Consider the following 27910-nt stretch of genomic DNA (forward strand, 5'->3'; position numbering starts at 1 on the left):
AGTGATTGAAAAAAAAATATCGAAATTGATAGTACTCTAAAATTACTCTCTTTTCGTTTTCTCTTAACAGATTGTATAATCGGGCTTGGTTAAGTACTATCCAAAAAAAAAAAATCCGCTACTTGACCCAATTTATTTTTAACGAATCACATATGAAACTCTACTTTGATTATTTTAATCGTATATTAGGATACAAGAATATCATAATTTTTAAAAATATAAATATCAGGCATACCTAATTTCCAAAAATATATAATTATTGTCATCAAAACTGACAGAAAAGGATCGGATTATACCCGATTACTCAGTAGGATACAAACAGCTCTAAAGAATAACATGTTTTTTGTGACATGAATCAATATTAAGTGAAACCTAGGTGATTTCAATAAAGAAAGGGAAAAAAAGATGAAAATTTGAAGTCTAAGCTAAAACAACACTACATAATGATTGGTTAGCCCAATACACAGTTCACTTCTCAACTGCTCTCTCCTTTTTGGTTATTATTTTCTTTTTTTTATTACTACTATGATAATGATACTATCCCCTATAATTTCTTTTATTAGTACAATCAAATACTTCTACTTAGTTCAACCTAAAAAACTTTTAATTAGAAAGTAGATCTATACATTTTAATCATGACCTTTATCAATTCAATATATGACAATCTCAAGTTTAAAGAGACTACTTTAAACTTACATACCGAGTTTATGGCTTTTTTAGGCATTTTCATTTATTCATAATTTTCTTGACGAAAATCTTGTTATTACACGTGTATTGTGACTGTAATAATGTGGATATTCAATTTAATTTTCGTTAAAATAGAAAAATGGAGACAACACAGCATGAATTGCAGTGTAAAATAGTTGATGTGCAATTATAGGGAAGAAGGAAACATACCCCTTTGCCCTTACCTTTCATTGGCTTTCTAAAAGCAAACAGAGTTCATTTAACTTTATCTTCTCTCTCAGCAATCACATGTATCCTCAATCCCTTTACATTCAAGCACTGTTTCTAGACTTCTAGTGCTCCTGTTTATCACTTCAGTTTTAATTTCCAAGAACCACGTCTACCTCCACTTCACATTGCATGATCTGGGAAAATTAGTGTGGGTTAGTTTTTTTATTTTTTGTCCTAATTAATTGATTCATCCAAAAGATTTTCTTGCTTGACATATATTTGATGTTTATGCTGATTTTCTTGGGATGTTGGTTATAGCCTCTCAGGCCATTTGGTGGTTTTAATTACTACATTTGCGCTTCTGTAATATTATTAGTTAAAAAATGTATTCAATGGGATACTAGTGAAAAGACTGAAAATCAAATCGTTTATTTTTGGTGATTTGCAAATTTGCAATGGTAAAAATCCATTCTTTTGTGGTAAGACGATGATACTTTTTTACCTTTCCTTAAATGTTTTTTTTTTTTTGCATTTTCCATCCGGACATGAGTATTACGTTTGCTGTCAGATAATTGGGAATTTGCTTGGATTAGGGTTATGTGAATTGGTGGTTTTGGTCATTATAATTGCGTTTTATGTAACATTATTTGTCAAAAATGTGTTCAATGCTATAGTGGAAAGACTAAAAATCCAATCTTTTGGTGTATGCTAACGATTCTACTACTATATTTTCCCTTTTTGTTCTTGATTTTTTTTTTGCATTTTTAATTCGGACAGAAGTGTTACATTTACTGCCTAATTAGGACTTTTTGCTTGGTTAAGGGTTCTCTGTGTGGTGGGTGCTTAGGTAGAAAAGGTGCTGCTATGCAACAAGAATTAGTTAATGTTGTGGTAGTGGTTAATTCCTCTTTAGTTTGATAGTCTGCATTTTCACCATAGATTTTTTTTCGCATTTCTTCTGATAAATTTGGTATTTTGGTTGAATAAAGCAAGCATCTGAGCAAAACGAGAAGGTTAGGGTCACAAATTATAGTACTCCCTACGTCCCCATTTTTAGTCCACTTTGTGTTGGGCACGGGTTTTAAGAAAAATAATGAAAAATGAGTTGAAAAAGTTAGTGGAATGTGAGTCTCATTTTTATATATTAGTTGTATAATAAAATGTGAGTAGAATGAGTTAGTGGAATGTGGGGCCTACTTACCATTTATGGTAAAATGTGAAAGTGGACATAAATGGAGGACAAACGAAAATGGCAAAAGAGGAGAAAAATGGGGGACGGAGGGAGTAACATTTTCTCAGTTTGTATGTTTCCTATGACAATCAAAGATGCAAAGATATGTCATTAATTTTTGTTTTACCCAAACGTTGATCTGAATCAAGTAAAAACACTACGGTGATTTTGTTAACAATGCTAATGTAAGCTACTCTATGGCCGATTTTTAGGAAAAATTTCAGAATGACAAGGTTTGCCCGAGGATTTAGTTACACGGTGCAAAAGGATGCCGTCTCACCGGTGTCAGCAGATGTGGTTTTTGCCTCTACTCGTTTTCCAAGATACACCATTGGAACGAACAATCAGATTGTCGAGGTCAAAGAAGATTTGAACACGCTGTCTACAAAGGACTTGGTTGCACGAGAGAATGCATTGTTTCTGGAGCAGCAGCAACGCCTCTCAGTACGTGATCTTGCTAGCAAATTCGAGAAGGGTTTGGCAGCCGCTGCAAAGCTATCCGATCAGGTCATCTGTCATTAACTTAGCTGATTAATGAATTGATTTTTAAGATGTGGAACCACTATATGGTGAGCTCGGGTTTGCATGTGTTGTTCTTGACAAGCATTTGAATGTCGTTTATTGCAATATTGTTGCAGGCGAGACTTAAAGAGGCAGCTTCGTTGGAGAAACATGTGATTCTGAAGAAACTCAGGGATTCTCTCGAAGCTCTGAAAGCCCGAGTTGGTGGCAAGAACAACGATGATGTCGCAGATGCTATATCCATTGTTAGTTATCTCGTTCTCCTTTTCTATACATATCTCTCAACCGTGTTCTTATCCACATGTCAAGATTTTTTTTCTGATTTATGCCTAAAAGAGGGCTATTATTCGTGCGCGACCAAATTACCTTTAACAGTTATTTTTTATTGAACAAGATCGACTATGTGTGTTTTAAGAACTGCATATTTGCATCATGTGAAAAAAATGAAACATTTATGTGGATAAATTATAGCTACTCGATTCCATTTGCTATGCTATTGAAAATGGCCGCGAAAGCTACTTATCTGCTTACTTTGTATCTCACTTTTCCCCATATGCTCTCTTTTGTTGTTTTCAGGTCGAATCCCTAGCCTTTCATTTGACTCAGAGGGAAGGTGAGCTTATTCAAGAGAAGGCTGAAGTCAAAAGGCTCGCTACCTTTTTAAAGCAGGTAAAACTACCAAATGTGTTTAGTAACCAGACGTAATCTCCCTCTTCGCATTTACATTTTTTATTATCAGACTGTGTCCGTTGTCTTTTATTGCTTCTTCTCTTCTCTGTAAGTATTTCTTCTTAATTTTTCGGGGAGTACCTGGATCAACGACTGACAATGTAAGACTCGTTGCTGTTGTGCAAAAATGTTATGATATTGGTTAAGGACTTCTTCTTGTACAAATTTTTTCTTGTTATCTCTTCATCTTCTACTGAAAGATACCTTCTCTTGCAGGCTTCTGAAGAGGCTAAAAAGCTTGTCGATGAAGAACGAGCTTTTGCAAAGGCAGAAATCGAGAATGCTAAAGCCGCAGTGCAGAGAGTGGAAGAAGCTCTTCAGGAACACGAACGAATGTCTAGAGCTGCAGGAAAGCAGGTCATTTACTTAAAAAAATATGTGTGGTGATACTTTGTTTTTTCAAACAAACCTGAAACAAAGATTGAAAAGTAATGCGTAGTTTATATTTTGATATATAACGTGGCATTCTGTTTTTGGAATCAGGACTTGGGTGAGCTGATGAAGGATGTCCAAGAGGCTAGGCGGATCAAAATGCTGCATCAACCTAGTAAGGTAATTACATCTGTACGCAATATGCTATTTCATTTTGATGCTTTTTATTTTCAATGAATGCACAAACTGATCGTATAAAAGTAGTATATGAAAACTATGATGCTACTACAAATATAATTCACCTACCTTCGGTTACACCATTCCTTCATCTACAATAGTTAAATTTTTAAAAAAATTTATTCTGTATTGTGTATTGTATACCTATTTCTAGTGATACGCAAATTTGTTTTCCAGGTCATGGACATGGAACATGAATTGCGTGCATTAAGGACTCAACTTGTGGAAAAGTCGAAGCATTCACTGAAGCTCCAGAAAGAGGTTTCTCTTTTTTCTTCTACATCAGTTTCCAACTTTTCATCCATGATTCCTCCCTTACAATGGTGCAATCATTATCACATGGTTTGCTTAATACTATGTGCTCGTTAATTTACTATACACAAATTCTCTCTTCTCCAGTTTAGTCGTCTAACAATACTTACCGTCACTAAGCTAAAATGCAATGACAGATCTCAATTAATATGCCACATCAAATATAGAATAATAAGTGGAAAGGCTATTTAAATGGGGGTGGTGGGTTTTTTTTAGTAATGTGATGTAACCGTTTTGGCAAATGAAAATGTTAATTGTCATGTTAGGCGCCTTCTGTTCGTAGCCCAGGTCGTTATACAAAGTAAAATGCTCATGCTGACAATAATGAGGATATTGCTTTTTTACTCCTGGAAATAAAACCAATAGCTAAGATGCACTTTGATATTGATATTTGCAGCTTGCAAGCAAAAAGGGCAATGAAAACTTGCTTCGTTTGTACGATATAGATGGCACTGAGGCACTGGGTTCATGTCTGCGGATATATCCTTGTTCTGATAGTGCTCCAGAGCTTTCTGAATGCACTATTCAGTGGTTTCGCACTACTTCTGAGGATGGCAAGAAAGAACTTATATCAGGTATCTGTATGTTAATAGTTAATGATTTGACTCACAATGTCATAATCATACAAGTCGTAGAATATTCAGATGTATTTACAAGCTCGCAGATTGTTATGACCTTTCTGGCTATTGTTAAATAATGGGGTAACAGCGCCTAGATACACGGACTTTCATCGAACTCCGGTTCTGCACATTAATTGAAAATTTGCCTTCTGAATACATAACTTTCAGTTAATCCAAGTATTCAAACAGTTGTCAATTGCTTTAAAGGCTGGTGCACTAAATGAAGTGGTTAGATGTCAATGCTCAACTAGTCATGATGTCATTAATTTGCCATTTCAGTTGGCCACATTGAAAAATATTTGGAACAATTGAAAGTTTGTGTATCTGGAGGCAAATTTTTTAGTTCATATGTAAAACCAGCATTTTTTGACTGGTGAAAGTTTGTGTATTTAGACGCCATTACCCCTTGAAGAAAATCCCATCTCCTTTTAATGTGTACTACTAGTATTATATACTCCATATAGTAAGTTTGGCTCTCTGTCTGTGCTGTAGATATCTTATTGAAATTGAGGTCCTTGAGTCTCTCACTTATTCGTGCAGGAAATAGCATACTCTCATAAAATTATTTCTCTCAAAAGCTTTAATGTGTTTGTTATTTACTGGCTTATGCACTATGTCAGGGGCCAACAAATCTGTATATGCTCCGGAACCTTTTGACGTTGGAAGAGTACTGCAGGCGGATATCTCGACTGATGATCAGACCATTACTTTATCAACTTCTGGTCCTATTGATCCTGGTCTGTAAAAATATTTTCCTTTCCTTTTCTTTTTTGTTCACTAATCATAGTTAATTTTGTGTTCTAAGTTCTAACACTAAATAACTAAATCTATTTTCACAACAGCTGCAGGATTGGGAAACTACGTGGAGGCATTGGTGCGGAGGCATGACACCGAATTCACTGTATGTTTATTTATCTTGTCGATTGAAAAATTTGGCTTTCATGATGCATGTGTTTGTTGGCAATGCGCCTAATATTAATGGCATTACTTTCCCTGATAGAAAGTTCATGTTTCTTTGAAATAATCCGCTGGATTACTTTGACTTGTCTCATTGATTACTGATCGGAGGATGCCAAGAAAATAATGGCCATTTTGATATTGTAGAGACAAAAAAGCAGCCATGATGATTAAAGAGATGAAAAATAGCCCTTCTCTGTTAAATTTATAAATTTCCACAAAGCAACATGTCTCCATAAATTCACATAAAGGAGGGTAAATAAATAGTTTAGGTGGCTATTTATATATATTAAGATTGTGAATTCATTGTTGTGTAAGATTTTTTTCCGACCTATTGCATGCGCGCGAACTGTATTTGGGTTGGTTCTCATTTCATTACGTGTTTCCCAAATCGTATAAGAAAGGACCTTTCTCTGCAGGCTCTCCTTATCCAGATGAATGGAGAAGATCATCCTTCACAGTCAATCCATGTGCTTCATATAGGAAAGATGAGAATAAAACTCAGCAAAGGGCAAACAACCATAGCTAAGGAGTACTATTCCAATTCAATGCAGGTAGTCGTCCGACTTTAGCAAAAACTAGTGTTAAATTATAGTCCGAACTTTGACCATATGGCAACTATTTAGTCTGAATATAAAGGTATTACGGATATAGTCTGCATTGTTGCCCCAATCACGATTCTCGAGCTTTTTGCTGGCTATCTTTCACCTGAGATAACACAAATATTATTAAGTGGAAGATGCTCTCATCAAGGCTATCTTTTACTTGAGATATAATTACAATTCCATTTTTATATGCCTCAGCTTTGTGGAATTAGAGGTGGTGGGAATGCTGCAGCTCAGTCAGTATATTGGCAAGTGAAGACCGGATTGTCCTTCATCTTAGCATTTGAATCAGAACGAGAAAGAAACGCAGCCATCATGCTGGCAAGAAGATTCGCATTTGATTGCAACGTAAGCATCATAATCTTGAAGGAGAAAGCAAAATTTTATGTCCATTTTAGTCACATTTTCTCCATCATGATGCATTTTGTTCGGAAATTTATCTCGAAAAATGATCATAACACGCGATGCTTTTATTCAAACAGATTGCGCTTGCTGGGCCAGATGACAGAACTGGTGAAGGAAGATGCTGAGCTTTTTTAGAGTCTCTTTTACCAGTTCCCATTTTTCCAGTGAATATATTTGAAGCTCATTGTCTTTGTTGTGTTAGCAGCTTGGTTTCCTTGTTCCTATTTGTCCCATTTTTATTTTATTGATTGATTTATTTTCATTTCAACTGTCTGATAGAGATCTTACAGAAGTACTGAGAGAAATATCTGGTTATGACTATTGTGTAATGACTATAGTTCGTGTCTTGCGACGAAGTGGTATCCCGCGTTGAACTGATGTTTTTCTTTGATTTCGATTTTTTTTTCTCGAGCGATGCATGGAGAATTTTATGGTCTTTAATAGAATGCGTGGTTTGCTGTGACATGTTGATTATATTAGACTTCTGCACAGGTGATTTTAAATTTCTGATGTCATATTGTTCTGCTTGAGGAAATGGAGACGACATGACACGGCACGACACGAGCACCAAAGGAGCTAACGAGAGCTTGGTCGATCGGGGCAAAACCACTCCTACTCGACAAAGATAGCTTATAATCATTTTGCACATTTTGTAATGGTATGGCACAATCCATCAAAAATTTCATATACTATAGGTAATACTGTTTGTCTCTCATCATTGTTCCAAAACAAAACAAGATTTTCCCAATTATGTGTTCAATCTTTGAAATGCAACACACTACATTGAATAATGTGTTATTCCTTATACACATAACTATTAAAAAGGCACACCACCTTACAAGAAAACTATCTATGATCCTCCAATCTTCACACCAAGAAATGAGCTCAAAACTGCGGAAGCCAATGCTCCTCTCTCGGAAGAAAAAGATCCCGCGAGAGAAGCCAAATCAACGAAAGAATGACAAATCCATCAATTTATACACTTGAATCTAAAATTCACTCTTTGAGATCGCTGCGTGATTTACTTCATTTGTTGCATATCCTCTTCAGTTTTCCAAACTACATCCTCAAGGCATGTAGAGAGGTTCTTATAGAACTGCATTTGAAGAACATCACTGATTTCTGAGTTGAGATCTTGCACATATTCATCATTTTTACACGAAAATACATTTAATGTTCTTTGACATATGTAATTATTTGTTAAATGCTTCATACATTATCTTCACAAACATCAAATAAGGTTATTTTAGTAAAAGAAATTTTTATAAGGCAATTCAAATTAAGAAAGTGGACGACATCTAAATAAGGAATATACCGCTACTAATTTCGTGGAACGAAAGGAGTATATGCTATAAACACACTTTCAGCCGAATAATGTACCTTATGGAATTCAAGAGTATCTCCCTTTGCTTTCCTAACCTCGACCATGTGCAAAGAAGGCGCGACTTGAAAAACCTAAATTAAAGCACATTAATTCAGATCACATACCGAACAAACAATGTACGAAAACTTTCCATACACCCGGTTAACGTATAATATACAAACGACATACCTCAGTTGCAACATTGAGGTACCCTTTCCTTCCCACTTTTGAATTTTCTAGCCTCATCTGGAAATGTTTGGAAAAAGATTACCAAAAAGGAAGCACGAAACAAGGTTGCTCGTTGAGTTTGTAACTAAAGAATTAACCATTACCTTGTAGTTTTTCTTTTGAACATCGAAACCAAGAGGTTTTGCAGCTTGTTCGATCTTTTTGATGATATCATTTGCTGAGGATTTAGACGTGAACCTAGTTTCCTTCTTATACCCCTGTCGTTGAAGACATGAGAATCGGGTTAGTCACTGTCGTGCTTATTCTGAGAATCACTGCATACAACACCTCACGTGACGTTTACTTTTCATGATTGATAAAATACATTATGATTTGAGTATTTTATCTCATTACTAAGATTTCTCCAATCCTAACTAATATAAGTAAAGAGTTTTTGCATTCAAAGTTCAAACCTGTTCATCATCAAATAGATTCCCGAGATTGAGACCTTTCGACATCGAAATCAACTCAAAGGCATTCATTGCAGCCGGCTGTTGCTCTTTCTTCTCCGTCACGAGAAATTCCTGTTGTAAATAAATTAGTGAGATGCTTTCTACGAATCAAAACTATTAGCAAACCGAAATATGTGGAGATTTAACTGTGCATATGTACCTCTGAATCCTTGAACACAGCTTCTACATCATCCAAACTTGCATCTTCTTTCTCGTCAAACACTGCGGGCTTGTAATCTTTCTTAAACCACTCGTCCTTCAATATTTCGGGGATTGTAATTCGCTGAAAAAATGCAGAAGCTGATGACTTAAATTTCTGAGAGAGATGATGGTGAGAGCATAAACCAAATAGGTTTTTGTATAGCGATCGACTAATGTTCTCACTTTAAGAGGGTTCGGCTCCAAGATTCGAGTAATCAACTTCATGGCACCAAAGGAAAGCCAAGGAGGACATGTGAACTCAGCAGAAGATATCTGGACATGTCAAACAGCAAATGATCAAAACTGTAGCAGAACTAAAAAACGAGCAAAATGTCCGAAAAATCACCAAAAATGCTCACCTTTTTATACAGGTTTATAATATTGGAATCATCGAAAGGCAAGTAGCCCGCAAGCAATACGAAAAGTATGACTCCACAAGACCACAAGTCTGCATTTGCTCCATCATATCCTCTATCATTAAGTACCTATGAAGGTTTCAACAAAATTAGCAAAAAACTACAACGGAAATGGAGAGGCGAAGAGAGGCATAATGTATACCTCCGGAGCGACATAATTTGGTGTTCCACAGGCGGTATGCAGCAAACCGTCATCCTGCCAAAATTATATCAATAAGTAATCTTTTTCCACTAGTTGGAAATTACAAAAATGGCAACTGTTTCTACACTTTTTATCAAAACTAACAGAATTTCCTTTTGCATTTGAACAAAATGGGCAGTAAAAGTATTACTAGTAGTTATTAACCAAATTTTTACATTATGAAGTTTACCCTGACTTGCTGGGACAGAGCACTCAACCCAAAATCGGAAACTTTGAGGTTTCCACCAGCATCTAATAGCAAGTTTTCCGGCTGCAACAGAAGGATACAGAATCAAGCATAATAGTAAAGTTCTGAACATTCGTGGAATATTTAGAAGGAAATTCAAGTACCTTTAGATCTCTATGGAAAACCCCCCTACTGTGGCAATAATCGACAACGTGAATAAGTTGTTGAAAATACTTTCTAGCTTCATCTTCTCGCATCCTTCCATGATTTACCTTTATAGTAACATAATTTAGTTTTGATAAGATAATAGAAATGTATTGCTAGACGACATACTTCAGATTTCAAATACGAATCCTTAAATGAAGAACAATCAAAATGTCGAGGATTGAAGGGGTTAAAGTTCTTGTCTTACTATTTTGTCGAAGAGCTCTCCTCCGGTAACAAATTCCAAAACGATGAATATCTTGGTCTTGCTTGCCATTACCTAAAGAAAAAAGAGATGATTAGACGACCACAAGCAAATATTCTTGCATTTATTGCTAATGCGCTATTCATTTACACAAAAACAGTCGGTCAAAATCATTTACACAAATATGTATTCAGAGAGGGAAGGGAAGCAAGATACCTCGTATAGCTGAACAACGTGAGGGTGTTTGATCAACTTCATTGTAGCAATCTCTCTCCGGATCTGCAAAATCAATAAAGCAATGAGTACATTAACTCGGGCTTCAAAATCAAATCTGACTAAAGTGAAAACTAGCAAGTTATGAAGGTTAAAGCAAAGATCAACAACCTGCTCAGCCATTTTGTGCTTAAGAACTTTATCTTTGTCAAGAATCTTGATCGCCACAGGCTGCCCCGTCTCAGTGTTCTTTGCGAATTTCACTTTTGCAAATGTGCCCTCCCCGATTGTCCTTCCAAGCTCATACTTCCCGATCATACGCTTCACTTTTTTTGGTTGATTCATCTGCAAACTTGATTCAAACTCAAATCCGTTTTTCCAGAAAGAAATCTCTGCAAATCAGTGGCACCTACTTCGACTGCAAAAACTGAAAAGTGCATCCATTCAAACTCAGAGATCATGAAAACGGAGTGCCTCAATGAAGATTCGTTTCAAAAGCAAAGTATCAATCATATAAACACTTTCAACTATGTAACATTTGGAAGCCAACTAAACTTTTTTTTCTCTCTTCAAATTATCTTATTTGTCTCTGTTTCTTACTTTCTTCATTGTTTTTTTTACCAATTCTTCAGAATTGTATAGGCAGATAACATTGATCAACTACAATAAGCAGTGAGAGTATCATTTGAGGAATCAACAAATCAATAAAAAAAAAAAACTGACCAAATTAAAAAAATTAGAATTCAAATCGAAGCAAAGAAAGGGTCAAAGCGAATCACAAAAAACTAATCATGGTTACAGATTAATCACGTGTATTAGTATTATACAAAATTAAACCACGACATGCATTTCAAAGTTCAAGGTGACTTTGGTTTAGTTTATTTAACTAATGCCTAAGAAAAGGACCCAAACAACATTAAACAAAATGAAAGGGAATAAAAAAATTAATGACCACTGAAAGATCCCAAACCTCTGCTGGCAAATTTCAAGATTTACAATCACAGACAGAGCAGCTAAAAAACTCAGCCGCAAATCAATTCTACTTCAAAAGAATCACCCCCTTTTCAACCCAAATTCCCAAATCCCAATTCAAAAGAATCACTCCCTTTTCAACCCAAATTCCCAAATCCCAAATCCAAGAAATCCGAAACCTAGTTTCAAGACAGCGCCTTTTTAGGGGAAAATGTTCGAAAACAGATAAAGCACATCTCTCTACAACACACGTATATATATACCTATGAAATGAAACTGCGGGTGTGACAGAGAAACAAGGGCACAACAATCCAAAAGGATAGACTCAAATATTGTGAGTTGTGAATATTAATCGAAGCTCAATGATATGATCAGATCAGGAGCTGCAGCAGTGCGGCTCTTGGAGTATGCAAAGGGTCAAATAAAGCTCAAAACTTTTTTCAAGATTTGCGTGTTTGTGTGTGTGTGAGAGAGGGAGGGAGAGAGACAGAGAGAAACACTGGCCCCCAATTGAGAAAAGGGCAGGAAACCAAAAGCAGCAATCACACATGAAAAGAAAGGGGTTCCTAAAAAGATCAACATGAATTTAAAAAGCTTGCCATCCTCTTCACCAGAATGATTACTATTTACAGTTGGCAATAATGGTATTTGTTTATTCTCTTTTTCAGAAGCTTCCAAGAAATTAAAGCGGCTGTTAGCTGATTATAAAATTGGTTTCTAAGATATCGCGAAGTAAAAATTAGTGGTAATTGAGCTGGATTAGATTGAATGATTGAATTGAAAAGAAGGGGTTAAAAAATTGATGCGAATATGCGCGTGAATCTCACAGCAACTGTGGAGGTGGGGACGGGAGTTCGACGGGCCAAGGTCGTGAAATGCATGGGAGGAGAGGGGTACGTATGCAGTGATAACAACCACCATTTTCTGCATCTTCTCTTTTTTTAATTGGTAGGCGCCAACATCAATTTTTCGACCTTTTTTCATTTATTTTCTTCCGACAGTGACATTTTGTTTCACTTTATTGTTTTACAAGTTTACAATTTTTTATAATACTACTACTTATTATGTATAGATTATAATGTGTTTGATTTTAAACTTTTATGTTTTGATTCTGTTAAATTAATCACTCTTTTATCGGGTGTTCTACGTAAGCAAGTTGTGCAGTATAGAGATAGCTCAATCGGGTGTTCTACACACATTTCACACACTACACACATTTCACACAATACACATATTGCACACAAAATGTACACATTGCACACACTTACAAATTTTACACAAAATACACACACTACACGCACACTTCACACAAACTGAAATTTCAAATTTAGTTCAATTTTTCAGTTTTACGGTTTGATTCAGTTTAAACTTTTGAAAAATTTCAGTTTTTCGATTCAGTTCGGTTTGAATCGAAATGAAAATTCGAAAAGCTGAAAAAAATCAAAAAAAGGATGCTTGTGCAAAATGTGTTTGTAGTGTGTGAATTGTGTGCAGTGTGTGAAATTTATGTAATGTGTGTAGTGCATGAAATGAGTGAAAAGTGTGAAATATTTGTTGTGTGTAGTGTGTAGGTGGGTTAAGTATGTGAACTGTGTGAAGTGTGTGTAGTGTGTGAAATGTGTGAATATTTGTAGTGTGTGTAGAGTGTGAAATGTGTGTAGTGTGTGAAACGTGTGAAATATGTGTAGTGTGTGTGAAATGTGTGTACTGGGTATATAGTGAAGCCATCCAATTTTGTAACTATTTGAAATTCCAATTTTCTACTTTTGATATGGAATTCAAATCATGGAATTGAAAAACTTGGAATTATAATTCAATTCAAATTCTATACATTTTTGTGATACCAAACAATGGAATAAAAATTGGAGCCTCCAATTCCAATTCCAATTCCAATTCCAATTCCATAGCTCCAATTTCATGTTCCCAAACACACCCTATTCACGTTTGAACTTGTGATGGAAAAGGGTGTATCGTGTACATAGGATATCCTAAAATGAATATATTTCATCCAATTAAATACTCGATGTGTGAAATCATTCACGAAGAACTAGTATTATAGTATATCATATAAAAGAATGAGTTTATTCGTAAGAAATTATAACAATATAGAAAATAAACGTTACTCTATAAAAAAGACTAACAATTGAGAAAAACGTAAAAAGCGTAACTTCGTTTGAAAACAATTTTAACAATATATTGGTTTTATATTTTTACAAATTTAATAGTATCAATAGTTTAGAATATATATTTGCGACTCAAGTTATAGTTTAAGCATTTAATTGATATTTATTCTGATTGCAAAACGATATTAATGATGAAATATGATTGTTTTAGTTATTGAGATTTTGATAAGTGATAAGCCATAGTATACTTACTATATATGTACTCTCTCACCTACATCTCTCTGAATACACCTCACTTTTCGCACTTGTTTTTGGCAAAGTAATCACTTTCTTTAATTTTCATCAATGTAGATTGATATGAAATTATTCATGATATCATGTTCAACTAACAAAATAATGGAAATGCGTTTCTATATTAAATTCATTATAGAAGTACTGATATATACATATGAAATCGTTATATCCACAAATACTGCCTACCACCCTAGGATTTAGTATCGATATATTTTGCATTCCCTTCTAAATTCTAATCATCATTTCATTCTCCACTGATTTAATTACTAAGTAGTACTGCAAAATAATACTCCCATCTGAAATTTTTAAAAAACTTAGAACCCAGAATTAGAAAAATTCATACCAAATTTTAAATTTCAGTTTGGTTCAGGTCAAAATTTTGGACTTACGATATTTTAATCACCTCTATGGATCCGCCACAGTCCAAAATGCCCATTTAAACTTTATTAAATTTGTCTTTTGAAAATGCAACACACCCCATGCACGATGTAATAACTGAACGATGACCGTTGCACTGCCTCTTTTTTAACATCGACGATCCCATTCATTATATTTGTAACATCGACGATCCCATTCATTATATTTGCATCCGAATCTACAAACTTGATTTTCTAAATTCATCAATGTATATATGTCCTTACATTACATACAACATATTGTTAGTTATTTTATGAATCACCAAATATGTACAATTTAAATGTGAATGCGACACAATATATAGTGATAATAAAATATCATGTATGTAAAACTGACGGCGAGTATATTGGTATTTAATTCTGATAGGTAGCCAATTGAATATTCCTTTTACCTAATAACCATTAAATATCCTGACTATTTTCTACTAGGTCTTTATTAGGGTTTTTTTTTCTAGTTTGTGAATACGATGCATTGATATTGGTTAAACCACATTATTTTCCTAGTCATTTTTTATTGGATCCAAGAAAATCGCAATTCTTATTGCTTTCAACAATTCAACTCTCCACTATCATGCCTTCACAAACAATACTTATGTTAATCAAATTTGGATGCATATGGCATGCCTAGTTGAACGAAGAAGAGATCAATTAAACTTTAATAATGTTATAACCCTAAAATAAGTAGCAATAAAAGGAAGGACTCACTTAGTATTTATATTTATATTTATATTTATCTCTTTTCATTTTATATTGTTGATATAGAACAACTCATCTATGAATATCCCAATATATATACAACAATGCTAATATTCTCTGTTCTTTAACCCATACTTATATGATTAGTATTAGTAGTAGTGTAGTACCATATTTTCATCAAGAAAAAAGAATTCAAACAATGGATCCAGAGTTAGGTGCTTGATGGAGTACGTACTAAACAAGCCCAACAGCAGTAAAGCCCAAGACAGAGTATCAGTTCGGCATGACTAAAGAGTATCAGTCCGGCGTGACTAAAGAGTTCAGTTCGGCACAACCAAAGAGTTCGGCCCCAGCCTACAGCTCGGTGAAAGCCAACTCATCAAGCTCTGCTCTCAGGTCGGCATCAAGCTCTACTCTCAGATCGGCAAAAGCTGCTCGGCAATAATTTAGCAGTTCGGTCTCAGTATTCGACCGAACTAGGAGATAGTGGACTCATGCAAGATTTCCACCTCCACTACACCGACGATCTATTTAGTGGTGTCAAGCAGTCATTAACTCATGCAGGATAGTGGACCCATGCAAGGTCGCCACGATCTCCACGACATCCACTACCTAATAAATGCTGCATGCCACGATCTTGGTTCACTGTATAAATAGAACCTAGGTCAGATAGATAACTTCTTCTGAAAATTCTAAAAAGCTCTCTAGAGAGAATATCATAAAGCAGGCCAGTGTTGTAAGCTGTAATTCGCAGATCAAGCAATACAAACCTGCCCCCATTTCTCCCCGTGGACGTAGATTTACCTCAGTAAATCGAACCACGTAAAATCTCTGTGTTGATCTTCATTTATTTCCTGCATTTACAAACATCAAAAATTCGCCGCTTCATCACTGGCGCCGTCTGTGGGAAACAGAGAACAAAATTTGTGATAAAGCGAATTTTTGACCCTTTTCCACCCCAAAAAATGCATACCAGATCACATAACACTCATAATACCGTTCGTGATAACCGTGAGGAAGCTAGTCCAGCTCGTAGGTCTGAAAAACGGCCTCGGGAGACATCTACCTCCGGTTCTCACGAAGAAGGAGCAAGCCACTCCAGGAGTCATCGCACCGAGTCTTCCCAGCAGCCCAATTTAAATGAAGCTGTCAAGCTGTTCTTGGCCGAGAAGCAGGAGGAGTTCTTAACCTTCCTGCAGAAGAGCCAACAGCCGGAGAAGACAACGGCGGATTCTCCCTCCTCATCCAGACATGAAAGTCACTACCGCAGTAGTGACGTGTCTTCCAGGAGAAAGAATCCTCAACCTCAACATGCTCCTGCTCCTCCTCGGTACCGGAACCACAGGAGAACTCCATCTCCTCCGTACCGAAGAGATGTCGGGTTCGCCATGTACGGAGCATTAAAGACTCCGTTCTCGGACGATATCACCCGAACTCCTTTGCCGCGGAACTACCGGACACCGTCAATGACTTATGACGGGCTGGAGGATCCTCATGACTTCCTGGGACGCTATCAATATAATATGGCGAACCAGGGTCTCAATGAGGTCCACATGTGCAAGCTGTTCCCCGAGCTGCTCATCGGGAACGCCAGAAGGTGGTTCGACAGCCTTCCTCAAGGCTGCATCAGATCCTACCGAGATCTCATGGATGCTTTCCACAGGAGGTTCTTTCAGAAAGCGGAAGCCCGAATCACTTCGGCTCAGCTGCTTTCTATACGTCAAGGTCGCGACGAAAAGATCAGCGACTTCCTGACGAGATTCCATAAGGAATGCCTACAAGTAGATAATCTCAATGATCTACTTGTCATCTCGGCATTCCAAAATGGAATCCTGCCCGGAGCTCTCTACAGAAAGCTCGTGGAGTGCGGTCCGCAAACAGCTCAAGAAATGTGGGACATTGCGGACCAGTTTTCTCGTGCGGATGAGGCAGACCGTCGAAAACGGTCGTTAGACAGCTCATCCCAAGGAGACAAAAGGAAGCCCGATCAAAGCGACCAGGTGCTTCCTCGCCGAACTCCTTTTGAAAGAATTCAAAGGGCACCGGTACAAGGCAGATTGGGGCCACGTCTCAATCCTGAGAAGCCGCCCGCTCAGTTCGTACCATTAAACAAGTCAAGAGCGGAAATTTTCGAACTACATTCCGATATGTTCGAAAAACCAAAGCGGATAACGAAATCAGCCGCACGGCGACTTCAGGATCAATATTGCTCCTTCCATCAAACCCACGGTCACGATACCGAGGAGTGCCGAGATTTGGCTGCAGGTATTGATGTTCTTGTGAAAACAGGAACGTTAAAAAAATACCAAAGCAAGCAGCCGAAAAAGAACAAAAGGCAGAGAAGTGCGAACTGCAATCCTCAGGATCCGAAAAGGCATGAGGATCCCGAAGACGACGACGAGCCGCAATACGATGGAGTAATCCTGACTATTGATGCTCTCCCAGCCGGGAAGACTAAGTCGTCCCTAAAAGCAGAACGCAGAGGTTCCAATCAAGAGGAACCAACACATAAAAGGCTGAAGAAAGACGAAGTGATTACATTTTCAGATGCCGATCCCGTCCCAGCCATCTCTCCTCACCAAGACGCTATTGTCATTCAAGCCGGGGTGGCAAACAAACTGGTCCACAGAGTATTTGTGGATACAGGAGCGTCAGTCAGCATTCTTTTTAAAGAATGTTTCGATAAAATGGAAGTGGATCCAGCTCGGCTCAGTCCGGCTCCACTTCCTCTGAAAAGTTTCGCCCAGGAGGACACCCGCCCTGAAGGTATTATCAGCCTTCCGATCACGGTGGGAAAAGCGCCTACAAGCTCCAATACGATGATCGAGTTCTTTGTGGTGAAAGCTCGGTCTCCGTACAACGTCATCCTGGGGAGGGACTGGCTCAACACAGTTCGGGCCGTTTGCTCTACTTATCACCTCACCATCAAGATCCCCACTAAAGGTGGGATAGCGGTCATCCGAGGTGATCAAAAGAGAGCAAAAGAATGTCTGCAGATTGCGCTTAAAAGTGCCGAGCAATCAGTTCGGCATCATCAAGCATAGCAATCACAGCAACCGGAGTCGGAGGCAAGCGAGATGACCGAAGTCACTTCAGAGCCGAACTCAATGACCGTTCAGTTATACGAAGATGATCCATCCAGAACGGTCAACGTCGGCTTCGCAGGAACGCCTCTACTCCGGGAAAAGACCATTCAACTCCTCAAGGAGTACAAAGATGTCTTTGCATGGTCTCCGTTGGACATGACCGGAGTGCCCCCCGAGGTAATCACTCATCGGTTAAATATTGATCCTTCAATCCGGCCAGTAAAACAGAAGCAAAGACTCTTTGCGGCAGAAAGAAGCCAAGTCATCCATGACGAAGTCCGCCAATTACTAAAAGCGGATGTACTATTCGAGGTGAAATATCCTTCTTGGGTGGCCAATCCTGTGATGATCAAGAAAAAAGGAGGAGGATGGCGGATGTGCATAGATTTTACCGATCTAAACAAGCACTGTCCAAAAGATTGCTATCCCCTTCCGAATATAGATAAAAAAGTAGAAGCTTTGATCGGCTTCGAAATTTTCTGTTTTCTTGATTTATACAAAGGATATCACCAAGTGTTGATGGATGAGAGTGACGCTCCGAAAACAGCTTTCATTACCGATTTCGGCATTTTCGCTTATAAAAAGATGCCATTCGGTTTAAAGAATGCCGGAGCCACTTATCAAAGGATGGTAGACAAGCTTTTTCGGCACCTAATCGGGAAACAGGTTGAAGTGTATGTCGACGACATAGTTGTCAAAAGCAAAAGCACTTCGGAGTACGAAGACAACCTCAAATCCACTCTCAACGTGCTCCGAAAAGCCAACCTCAAACTCAACCCCCAAAAATGTACCTTTTTGGTAGATTCGGGAAAGTTTCTGGGTTGTTGGGTTTCAAAGGACGGACTCAAGGCAAATCCCTCAAAAGTTCAAGTCGTTCAGCACATGGCAATGCCGAAGTCCATACATGACGTGCAAAGGCTAACCGGATGTCTAGCCGCACTGAATCGATTCCTTTCCCAAGCAGCCGAAAAGCAACTGCCATTCTTCAAGGTGTTGAAAAAGGCACCAAAGTTCGAGTGGGGAGCCGAGCAGAAAAAGGCCTTTGACGAGCTCAAAAGTTATCTAGCCGAGCTTCCTATTCTCTCTGCTCCAACCGAAGCCGAAGTAATATTCTTATACTTAGCGGCATCAGATCAAACCATCAGCGCGGTGCTTGTACGAGAAGAAGGCCTAAAGCAGCTTCCCATCTACTTTACAAGCCGAGCATTAAGAGGTCCAGAAACAAGGTATCAACCTCTGGAAAAAATTGCTCTGGCGTTAGTAAATGCAGCAAGGAGACTGCGGCCATACTTCTATGCTCACAAGGTATGCGTCTTAACCGATCTGCCTCTTCGGCAAGTTTTGACCAAGCCAGAAGCATCAGGCAGAATCGCCAAATGGGCCATAGAGCTGGGAGAACACTCAATCGAGTACCTACCTCGGAAAGCCATCAAGGGACAAGCCTTGGCAGATTTTCTTACAGAGGCCAAGTTCGATCAAGCAATCCCTGTCATTGCCGAACAGAAAAAGTCTGCCAATACCGAACTAGCACAGCCCTTGAAATCCGAAGTAGAACCGCCAGACTGCTGGAGCGGATTCGTAGATGGAGCTTCAAACAAGATGGGAAGTGGAGCTGGTATTTTACTCGTCGCTCCCGACGGACACGAGGTAACCTACTCACTTCGGTTCCTATTCCCCACTACTAATAATGAAGCCGAGTACGAAGCCCTCCTTGCCGGACTCCAGTTAGCGCAAAGTCTGCTCGTCAAATCTCTCAAAGTCCATTGTGATTCACAAGTCATAGTAAATCACATGTTGGGTACAAGTGAAGCTCGTGACGAGAGAATGAAGAAGTATTTGGACAAAGCGCAAAGCATCAGCCGAAGTTTTTCCTATTTTCGGATAATCCGCGTTCCCAGAGCGGAAAATAGCCGAGCAGATACCTTAAGTAAATTGGCCTCAGATCCGAGCTCAAAGGCAGAAGAATTAATGCATCGAAGCATTGATGAAGCCGAAGTACATTCAGTATCCAGCTCGCCGAACTGGATGACGCCGATCTTGCAGTATCTGGATCAAGGACAATTGCCCGAGGATAAGAGAGAAGCTCGGAAGATCACGTGCCGAGCACTTCGGTACGAACTTCATGAAGGAGTCCTCTTTAGAAAGTCTTACCTCCAGCCGTTATTGCGGTGCGTAGGACCAGAAGAGACGGACTACATCCTCAGAGAAGTTCATGAAGGATCGTGCGGCAGCCACATCGGAGCTAGAGCTTTAGCTAAAAAAGTTCTAAGATGGGGATATTATTGGCCAACCTTGGTACAAGAAGCAGTGCAGCTCGTCAAGACATGCCCGAAGTGCCAAATCCATGCAAATATCCCAAGGATGCCGCAGACCGATCTATCCACTATGCAAAGTCCTTGGCCTTTCATGCAATGGGGCATAGACATAGTGGGACCACTTCCTCAAGCTCCTCGGCAAATGAAATTCCTAATCGTTGCCGTGGACTACTTTACGAAGTGGGTGGAAGCTGAACCATTAGCTACGATAACGAGCTCGAAGGCATTGGATTTCGTCTGGAAGAACATAGTGTGCCGATTTGGCATACCCCACATCCTCATCTCGGATAACGGGACTCAGTTCACCGACAAGACGTTCAAGAATTGGTGCCAAGAGCTGAATATTCAACAGCGGTTCACTTCGGTCTCTCATCCACAAGCAAACGGACAAACGGAGGTAACAAATCGTATCCTGGTGAAAGGGTTAAAAGCTCGGTTAGAACAAGCCAAAGGACAATGGGTAGAAAATCTCCCTCAAGTCCTATGGTCCTACCGAACTACACCCACAACCTCCAACGGTGAAACTCCGTACAGTCTTGTGTACGACACTGAAGCCGTAATTCCGGTGGAGATCGGCATGCCCAGTCCTCGAACTCTAAATTTCTCAGCAGAAATGAATGACAACGGACTGAAAGCTGAGCTAGATCTTGCCGAAGAAAGAAGAGAATTGGCATGCATAAAAGCAGCCAAGTACAAGGAGCAAGTAGCCCGGTATTACAACCAAAGGGTGAAGAAGCTGCAATTTCAAGTGGGAGATCTCGTCTTGAGAAACAACGAAGTAAGCCGAGCAGAAAAGCTGGGCAAGCTCGAACCCACATGGGAAGGTCCGTATCGGGTGTCAGAAGTCCTCGGCAAAGGGTCTTACAAATTGGCTCACATGTCAGGAGAACAGGTACCCCGAACATGGCACATTTCCAACCTCAAAAAGTTCCATTTGTAAGAGACAGTCCGGTCAGTCTGTCTTGTGTTTAGTTCGGTCCTAAGGCTATGTGCGTTTTTTGTCTCTGTGCTTTATTTGGCTTACTTGGTCTTTTTTTTTTTTTTTGTCTCTGTGCGTTTTTGTCTGTCTGTTTCGTCTCTCTGTGCGTGTCGTCTCTTACAAATGTTACTGAGGTATCTTGTTCTTCGAAGGCTGATCCCCTTCTTAGAACATGTACAAGCCCACGATTGTGCGTCAAAGCTTCTAAAGAGGATACAAGACCACAATTCAGCTTAAACAAGCACTTCGTCTGAAACGAACTGCAACAAAAGTCCAATTCTCGCGATAAAACTTGCCTGAATTAGGACTAGGGAAAGTCCGATCCACGCGATAAAACTCGCCGAATTAGGACAAGGGAAAGTCCGATCCCCAAATTAGGACAAGGGAAAGTCCGATCCCCAAATTAGGACAAGGGAAAGTCCGATCCCCAAATTAGGACAAGGGAAAGTCCGATCCCCAAATTAGGACAAGGGAAAGTCCGATCCCCAAATTAGGACAAGGGAAAGTCCGATCCCGAAATTAGGACAACGGAAAGTCCGATCCAAGCGATAAAACTCGCCAAATTAGGACACAAACCAAGTCCGGTCAAAGAAGAGTTCACTTACCCCATACTTTTATCCAGAATGCCGAAGTGATTCACTTCGCTTTTCGGGGGGGGGTAGTGATGGAGTACGTACTAAACAAGCCCAACAGCAGTAAAGCCCAAGACAGAGTATCAGTTCGGCATGACTAAAGAGTATCAGTCCGGCGTGACTAAAGAGTTCAGTTCGGCACAACCAAAGAGTTCGGCCCCAGCCTACAGCTCGGTGAAAGCCAACTCATCAAGCTCTGCTCTCAGGTCGGCATCAAGCTCTACTCTCAGATCGGCAAAAGCTGCTCGGCAATAATTTAGCAGTTCGGTCTCAGTATTCGACCGAACTAGGAGATAGTGGACTCATGCAAGATTTCCACCTCCACTACACCGACGATCTATTTAGTGGTGTCAAGCAGTCATTAACTCATGCAGGATAGTGGACCCATGCAAGGTCGCCACGATCTCCACGACATCCACTACCTAATAAATGCTGCATGCCACGATCTTGGTTCACTGTATAAATAGAACCTAGGTCAGATAGATAACTTCTTCTGAAAATTCTAAAAAGCTCTCTAGAGAGAATATCATAAAGCAGGCCAGTGTTGTAAGCTGTAATTCGCAGATCAAGCAATACAAACCTGCCCCCATTTCTCCCCGTGGACGTAGATTTACCTCAGTAAATCGAACCACGTAAAATCTCTGTGTTGATCTTCATTTATTTCCTGCATTTACAAACATCAAAAATTCGCCGCTTCATCAGTGCTCACACAAAGTCTTTTTTTAGGTAGCATATGTAGCATTTATGTGAATTGAATCATTGAAAAATGTATACAAAAAATTAACATTACTCTTGGAGAGTATGATTAGCGTGACCATAATAAATATTAACTGTCAAACGTCAACTAAAATATGGATTAATTAATTTTTACGTAAGTTTGTATGCTATTTGGCCTAGACCACGATCGAACTTTCTAGAATCACAACAAGAAACGTCTTCCATTGGCCAACCTTTATTAAAACGACAAGAAAAAAAAGTAAAGAAAAAAGCATATTAGAAATATGTGAGCTTAGTATATTTATTAATTTATATGTGAGCTTTAGTGGATGCTGTCTATTACGTGTAATTTATAGCTTATCTTTCAGCTTTTGATATACAATGCTATTAAAAAAAGGTATGTTTAAGACAAAAAGAGAAGTGAAGAAACTGAGCGATCTCCTCTATCAATAGATAAGATATTCGAGTTATCATGGAATAAATAAAAACTATAATTAATTATATTTTTTAAATTCGAGTTATCATAGAATAAACGAAAACCATAATTAATTATCTTTAAAAAAAATTAGTGAATAATCCATCATTATCCTAAATTGAGTCATGCATCCCCTGATTTCAACTAGATTTATTTTTCGAGAACAATGGGCTTACAAGGCCCACAGTTCTACACTTATGGCATATCGAATTTGATTGAAAAAGTAGGATGGCCCAATACGTGAATTAATTGAAGATCTAAAGCCCAATTAGTGCTCTTCGTATTATCTGGAAAACCCAATTCAATCAAAGCTCTCCCTCTCTCTCTCGCACTGGAAAATCCCCTACACACTCTGGGTTTACACGAAATTTTCGGTAGAAAAGGATACTAAATCGCGATGGGTTCAGGTAATGCGAAAAGTCTAGGTTTTGATCCTTTCTTTACTCAATCAGGCCATTTGTTTTAATCGTATAATAATATGGTGCAGATGCTGATATGGAGGATTACGGGTTTGAGTACTCCGACGAGGAGCCGGAGGAACAGGATGTTGATATCGAAAATCAGTATTACAACTCTAAAGGTACAATTAGGTTTCTGAATTTAACCCTCTTTTACCATTTTGATTACTTGTTTCGCCAATTTCTGTATACCCTATATTTGCGTACAATACATTATTTGAATTTGGGAATTTGGGGTAGATGAATGGGTTAATGACTTGGCTACGCTATTTCTGAGCGAAACTCATTTTTATAAACTGTTGCTAGTAGTTTTGCTATTTGTAAATGTTGGCATGACTGTTTTTTGTTTTTGTATAGGGTTCGTAGAAACAGACCCTGAAGGGGCGCTTGAAGGTTTTGCAGAAGTGGTGCGTATGGAACCAGAAAGGGCTGAATGGTAATCGATCACTTGTTACTTATTTTTCTTGCAGCTTTGTGGCATTTAGTTTTTTTATGATCTCTGTTTTTTAAGCTGATAAAGGAAACCAGCATGTTCCCTCAAGTCTCATCCATTGCTTTATTCAACTTTGATAAGGGTTTTCAAGTTTCAGAATATGGATATGTATGTAACGGTGAAAGTGAAAGATCTTTGTGGAGTGTGTTTTTAATTTTTTTTTCTCTTTTCCAATTTTCTGATTACTTAAACGGCCATTACGGAAATCATCTTCTAATCATAACTCAGTTCATGTTTTGAGGGCTCATGTCGGTCTTTATGGAGGAGACAGCTCTATTCACAAGCCATCTGGTTTATTTCTTTTGTTTTGTCACGTGCGAGTAGAACACCGTGTCTTCATTTTCCTGCTAAAATTTCAGAGTCTGTTTGCATGAACTGGGAGTCTGTTTGTTCCTTAAGTTTTTCTGCTAACAAGCATTGTTGTGGGAGGGAAATTTTATCAGCAGTAGGTACTTTAAACTTGAGTACAGATCATGCTGTTTTTTGGATGACGGGAGCTTAAAAGAATGACACTCTAGTTTTCTCAATTTGAACAGTTTGAAGTTCCTTACCTGAAGCTATGTTAAGTTATTCAAAATAATAGGTGGTACATGCACCTGGTCGGGTAGATGCGATACTTGTTGGCACTATGCATCTTGAATGGTTTGCAGTCTTTGACTGTTGGTTTCTTGTTTATGTTCAGGGGATTTAAAGCTTTGAAACAAACTGTTAAGCTTTACTATAAACTTGGGAGGTACAAGGAAATGATGGATGCCTACAGGGACATGTTAACTTACATCAAGTCTGCAGTCACTCGAAATTACAGTGAAAAATGCTTAAACAATATCATGGATTTTATCTCTGGATCTGCCGGTCAGAACTTCAATCTGCTGCAAGAGTTTTACCAAACCACCCTGAAGGCGCTTGAAGAGGCAAAGAATGAGGTGAAGGGTTGTTTTGGTCTAAATTAAGTTTTAATTATTTAATTAACTTGTTTTTTTTTCGTTTGTGGAAATTCTCATGTTATTTTTTATTTGCTACAGAGGCTATGGTTCAAGACTAATCTAAAGTTGTGCAAAATATGGTTTGATATTGGCGAATATGGGCGGATGAGTAAGGTATTTCTGAAGGTTGCAAATTAATACACTTGGTTCAGAATATTTTTATTCAAATTTCAGAATTCTTTTTCAGATTTTGAAGGAGCTTCATAAATCTTGTCAAAAAGAAGATGGTACTGATGATCAAAAGAAAGGCACACAATTGTTGGAAGTGTATGCGATTGAAATCCAAATGTACACTGAAACAAAAAACAACAAAAAACTGAAGGTGCAGTAGCATATTTCTACTTTCTGATTAAAAAAGTTTGCTGATGAATGATGATTATAATATTTTGACCTTCTTGTTTAATTATTGCTTTGAATTATTCCAGGAATTATACCAGAAAGCACTATCTGTCAAATCTGCAATCCCTCATCCAAGAATCATGGGTATAATTCGTGAATGTGGTGGGAAAATGCATATGGCAGAGAGACAATGGCCAGATGCAGCCACTGATTTCTTTGAAGCTTTCAAAAACTATGATGAAGCTGGGAATCAAAGGCGCATCCAATGCCTAAAGTATGCCTGTGACTTAATTGTATTCATGTTACTCTGAGAATACCTATCTGGATGAAAATAAGCTAAAACTGACTGTTATTTGCCTCGGCCCTCTTCCTCTTATCTAACATGCAGATTCCAGTTTAAATGCTATGTTGGATGTGCGTCTAGGACTCTAGGTTGTTTGCGTTGTGTGTGGATGTATTGTCTTCTCAAATGTATACTTACATTTCTATGTATTTTGTCTCTAATGATTGCCTATCTAATGGACATGTAAGGTTTTCTATTTTGAAGTCAGTTATATGTGCTGTTATGTTTTTAAGCATAAAAGATTGGAGAACGTTCTGTAGAAGAAGCTGTCACCCCGAGTTGTTATTTGAATGGCTGGTGAGCTATTTCAGCAACTCTATGCCAATTCAAGTGGAAACCATTGCGAAATAATGATAGTATCATAGTATGTGCATATAGGCTGGTCGGTACGGTATATCTTGATAGTTGGCATGCTCAAGTTATCTTCTAGCTGGATATATGATAGATTTAATTTAATTGATTTTGGGTCATGTTGTTGATGTATTTTTTGAAATTGCAAAACATGAATATCCTTCTGATTAAATTTTAGTATGCCCATTGAATTCAATCGCAACATGTTAGGTACTTGGTTCTGGCAAATATGCTGATGGAATCAGAAGTCAATCCATTTGACGGTCAAGAGGCAAAGCCGTAAGTTGTTTGGTGAACTTTAGCATCTCAGTGTTATTCAAGCTTATATTTTTGAAACTCAACTTAGTTGCCTACTTGCCTCATTTGCTATGTAGATACAAAAACGATCCTGAGATTCTAGCAATGACAAACCTAATCGCAGCTTATCAAAGGAATGAGATTTTGGAGTTTGAAAAAATTTTAAAGGTATGCTTTTGCCAAAACATGTTATTGCCCTGAACACTTTTGACCCTTCATAAACTTATGCACGTAACCCCGTAATAATTTGTTGGAAATGTTGCAGAGTAACAGGAGGACAATTATGGATGATCTGTTTATTCGCAATTACATTGAAGATCTCTTAAAGAATGTGAGAACACAAGTGCTGCTCAAACTCATCAAGCCTTACACACGGATTCGTATCCCCTTCATATCAAAGGTAAAAACAAGTCTCATGTGCTTAGCTAGGAACCCTTTCCTCCCCCCTGGCTCTCTCTATTATACCATTTTGCTTGGTTTGTTTCCACATCATTGGTAGAATTTAAAAAAAATAGGGAAAGGTACAGACAGTAAAGTCCATTTGTTATGATATTTCTGAGAGCAGCAAGACATTTCTTGTGAAGCTGATTCTCATAGACACAAGTTGGATTTTCCTTTTTTTTTGTTACCAAACACTGTTTCAATTAACAAAGCTTACAACACGCAGGAGCTTAATGTCCCAGAGAAGGATGTTGAAGAGTTGTTGGTGTCACTCATTTTGGATAATCGGATTACTGGGCACATTGATCAAGTGAATCGGCTGTTGGAGCGTGGTGACAGGTTGAGCTTCAAATTTGACTAAGCCTCAATAATACTAATCGATTTCATTATCTACACACTTCAAACCATACAAAATTGAGACGATATGTTATGGTTGCAGGTCCAAAGGAATGAAAAAGTACACTGCAATAGACAAATGGAACACACAGCTGAAGTCACTGTATCAAACTGTTGGGAACCGAGTATGTTGAGTCAGTCCCACACAAAAAGTACAGAAATTTATGATGTTATTAAGCGTCTGATTTTGGGATCTGCTGCTGTAAAAGTATTACTACTACATTGTGTATCAGTAAGAATATTAGGAGAGTACATTCTCATTCTTCTCTCTTTTGACATAGATTTTGGTCACTCAATTATCCATAAAAAATGATTTTGCTTCTTTTCCTCCATGAATTGTTATGCTTTTTTTATTAGTATGTATTAATTAAAGTTTCCATGGTGGAGTTAAACGTATTTATTGAGACTTGGAAGTGGGATTGTTATCATATTTTCGCTAGAATGCAACTGTGAAATTTTGGGTCAAGTCATTATTCTCTATTCAAGTTAAAATCAGAACTTCATTGATACTATAGTTGAAAAGATTAGTGTGATCATATATATAATCGGCTGTGACAATGAAAAGGG

The 27910-nt window shown here is 38.2% G+C and overlaps 3 protein-coding genes across 4 annotated transcripts; 2 read left to right on the plus strand and 1 right to left on the minus strand.

Moving 5' to 3' along the window:
- The first annotated feature begins 867 nt into the window (after positions 1-867).
- LOC121751054 (stomatal closure-related actin-binding protein 1-like) lies at positions 868-7265 on the plus strand. Of its 2 annotated transcripts, none has more exons than XM_042145769.1 (13): positions 868-1109; positions 2341-2635; positions 2767-2895; positions 3227-3319; positions 3596-3736; positions 3863-3931; positions 4166-4249; positions 4698-4875; positions 5541-5657; positions 5763-5821; positions 6297-6431; positions 6681-6830; positions 6965-7265. In XM_042145769.1, exons 2-13 carry the CDS (start codon positions 2354-2356, stop codon positions 7010-7012), a joined length of 1485 nt encoding a protein of 494 aa, XP_042001703.1. In that variant the 5' UTR covers positions 868-1109; positions 2341-2353; the 3' UTR covers positions 7013-7265. The 2 variants fall into 2 exon arrangements, with proteins under 2 accessions (XP_042001703.1, XP_042001704.1); XM_042145770.1 differs by having other exon boundaries at positions 868-1105.
- Positions 7266-7605: 340 nt separating this feature from the next.
- LOC121751055 (CBL-interacting serine/threonine-protein kinase 3-like) lies at positions 7606-12129 on the minus strand. The gene is made up of 15 exons (XM_042145771.1): positions 11773-12129; positions 10709-10964; positions 10541-10603; positions 10328-10399; positions 10080-10187; positions 9919-9999; positions 9690-9743; positions 9491-9616; positions 9315-9404; positions 9091-9213; positions 8892-9002; positions 8583-8696; positions 8440-8496; positions 8268-8342; positions 7606-7983 (listed from the first exon to the last, which is right to left on the minus strand). The coding sequence occupies exons 2-15, from the start codon at positions 10880-10882 to the stop codon at positions 7909-7911; spliced, it is 1323 nt and encodes a 440-aa protein (XP_042001705.1). The 5' UTR covers positions 10883-10964; positions 11773-12129; the 3' UTR covers positions 7606-7908.
- Positions 12130-23512: 11383 nt separating this feature from the next.
- LOC121752519 (COP9 signalosome complex subunit 2-like) lies at positions 23513-27679 on the plus strand. Its single transcript, XM_042147639.1, has 12 exons — positions 23513-23649; positions 23730-23822; positions 24058-24136; positions 24876-25116; positions 25216-25290; positions 25364-25498; positions 25602-25789; positions 26420-26488; positions 26584-26674; positions 26772-26906; positions 27174-27286; positions 27387-27679. The coding sequence occupies exons 1-12, from the start codon at positions 23640-23642 to the stop codon at positions 27475-27477; spliced, it is 1320 nt and encodes a 439-aa protein (XP_042003573.1). The 5' UTR covers positions 23513-23639; the 3' UTR covers positions 27478-27679.
- The last annotated feature ends 231 nt before the right edge of the window (positions 27680-27910 follow it).

The sequence above is a fragment of the Salvia splendens genome, chromosome 10 (genome assembly GCF_004379255.2).
Source record: "Salvia splendens isolate huo1 chromosome 10, SspV2, whole genome shotgun sequence".
Classification (NCBI taxonomy): Eukaryota; Viridiplantae; Streptophyta; class Magnoliopsida; order Lamiales; family Lamiaceae; genus Salvia; species Salvia splendens.

Excerpts from the sequence above, each read along its gene's own strand:
- LOC121751054 (XM_042145769.1), top strand. The coding sequence starts at position 2,354 with ATGACAAGGTTTGCCCGAGGATTTAGTTACACGGTGCAAAAGGATGCC. Across the intron at positions 2,636-2,766 it reads CTGCAAAGCTATCCGATCAG|GCGAGACTTAAAGAGGCAGC; the intron begins GTCATCTGTCAT and ends ATATTGTTGCAG. Across the intron at positions 5,822-6,296 it reads GGCATGACACCGAATTCACT|GCTCTCCTTATCCAGATGAA; the intron begins GTATGTTTATTT and ends CTTTCTCTGCAG.
- LOC121751055 (XM_042145771.1), bottom strand. The coding sequence starts at position 10,882 with ATGAATCAACCAAAAAAAGTGAAGCGTATGATCGGGAAGTATGAGCTT. Across the intron at positions 9,405-9,490 it reads TTATAAACCTGTATAAAAAG|ATATCTTCTGCTGAGTTCAC; the intron begins GTGAGCATTTTT and ends TGACATGTCCAG. Across the intron at positions 8,343-8,439 it reads ACCTCAATGTTGCAACTGAG|GTTTTTCAAGTCGCGCCTTC; the intron begins GTATGTCGTTTG and ends GCTTTAATTTAG.
- LOC121752519 (XM_042147639.1), top strand. Across the intron at positions 25,117-25,215 it reads TTGAAGAGGCAAAGAATGAG|AGGCTATGGTTCAAGACTAA; the intron begins GTGAAGGGTTGT and ends TATTTGCTACAG. Across the intron at positions 25,790-26,419 it reads AGGCGCATCCAATGCCTAAA|GTACTTGGTTCTGGCAAATA; the intron begins GTATGCCTGTGA and ends GCAACATGTTAG.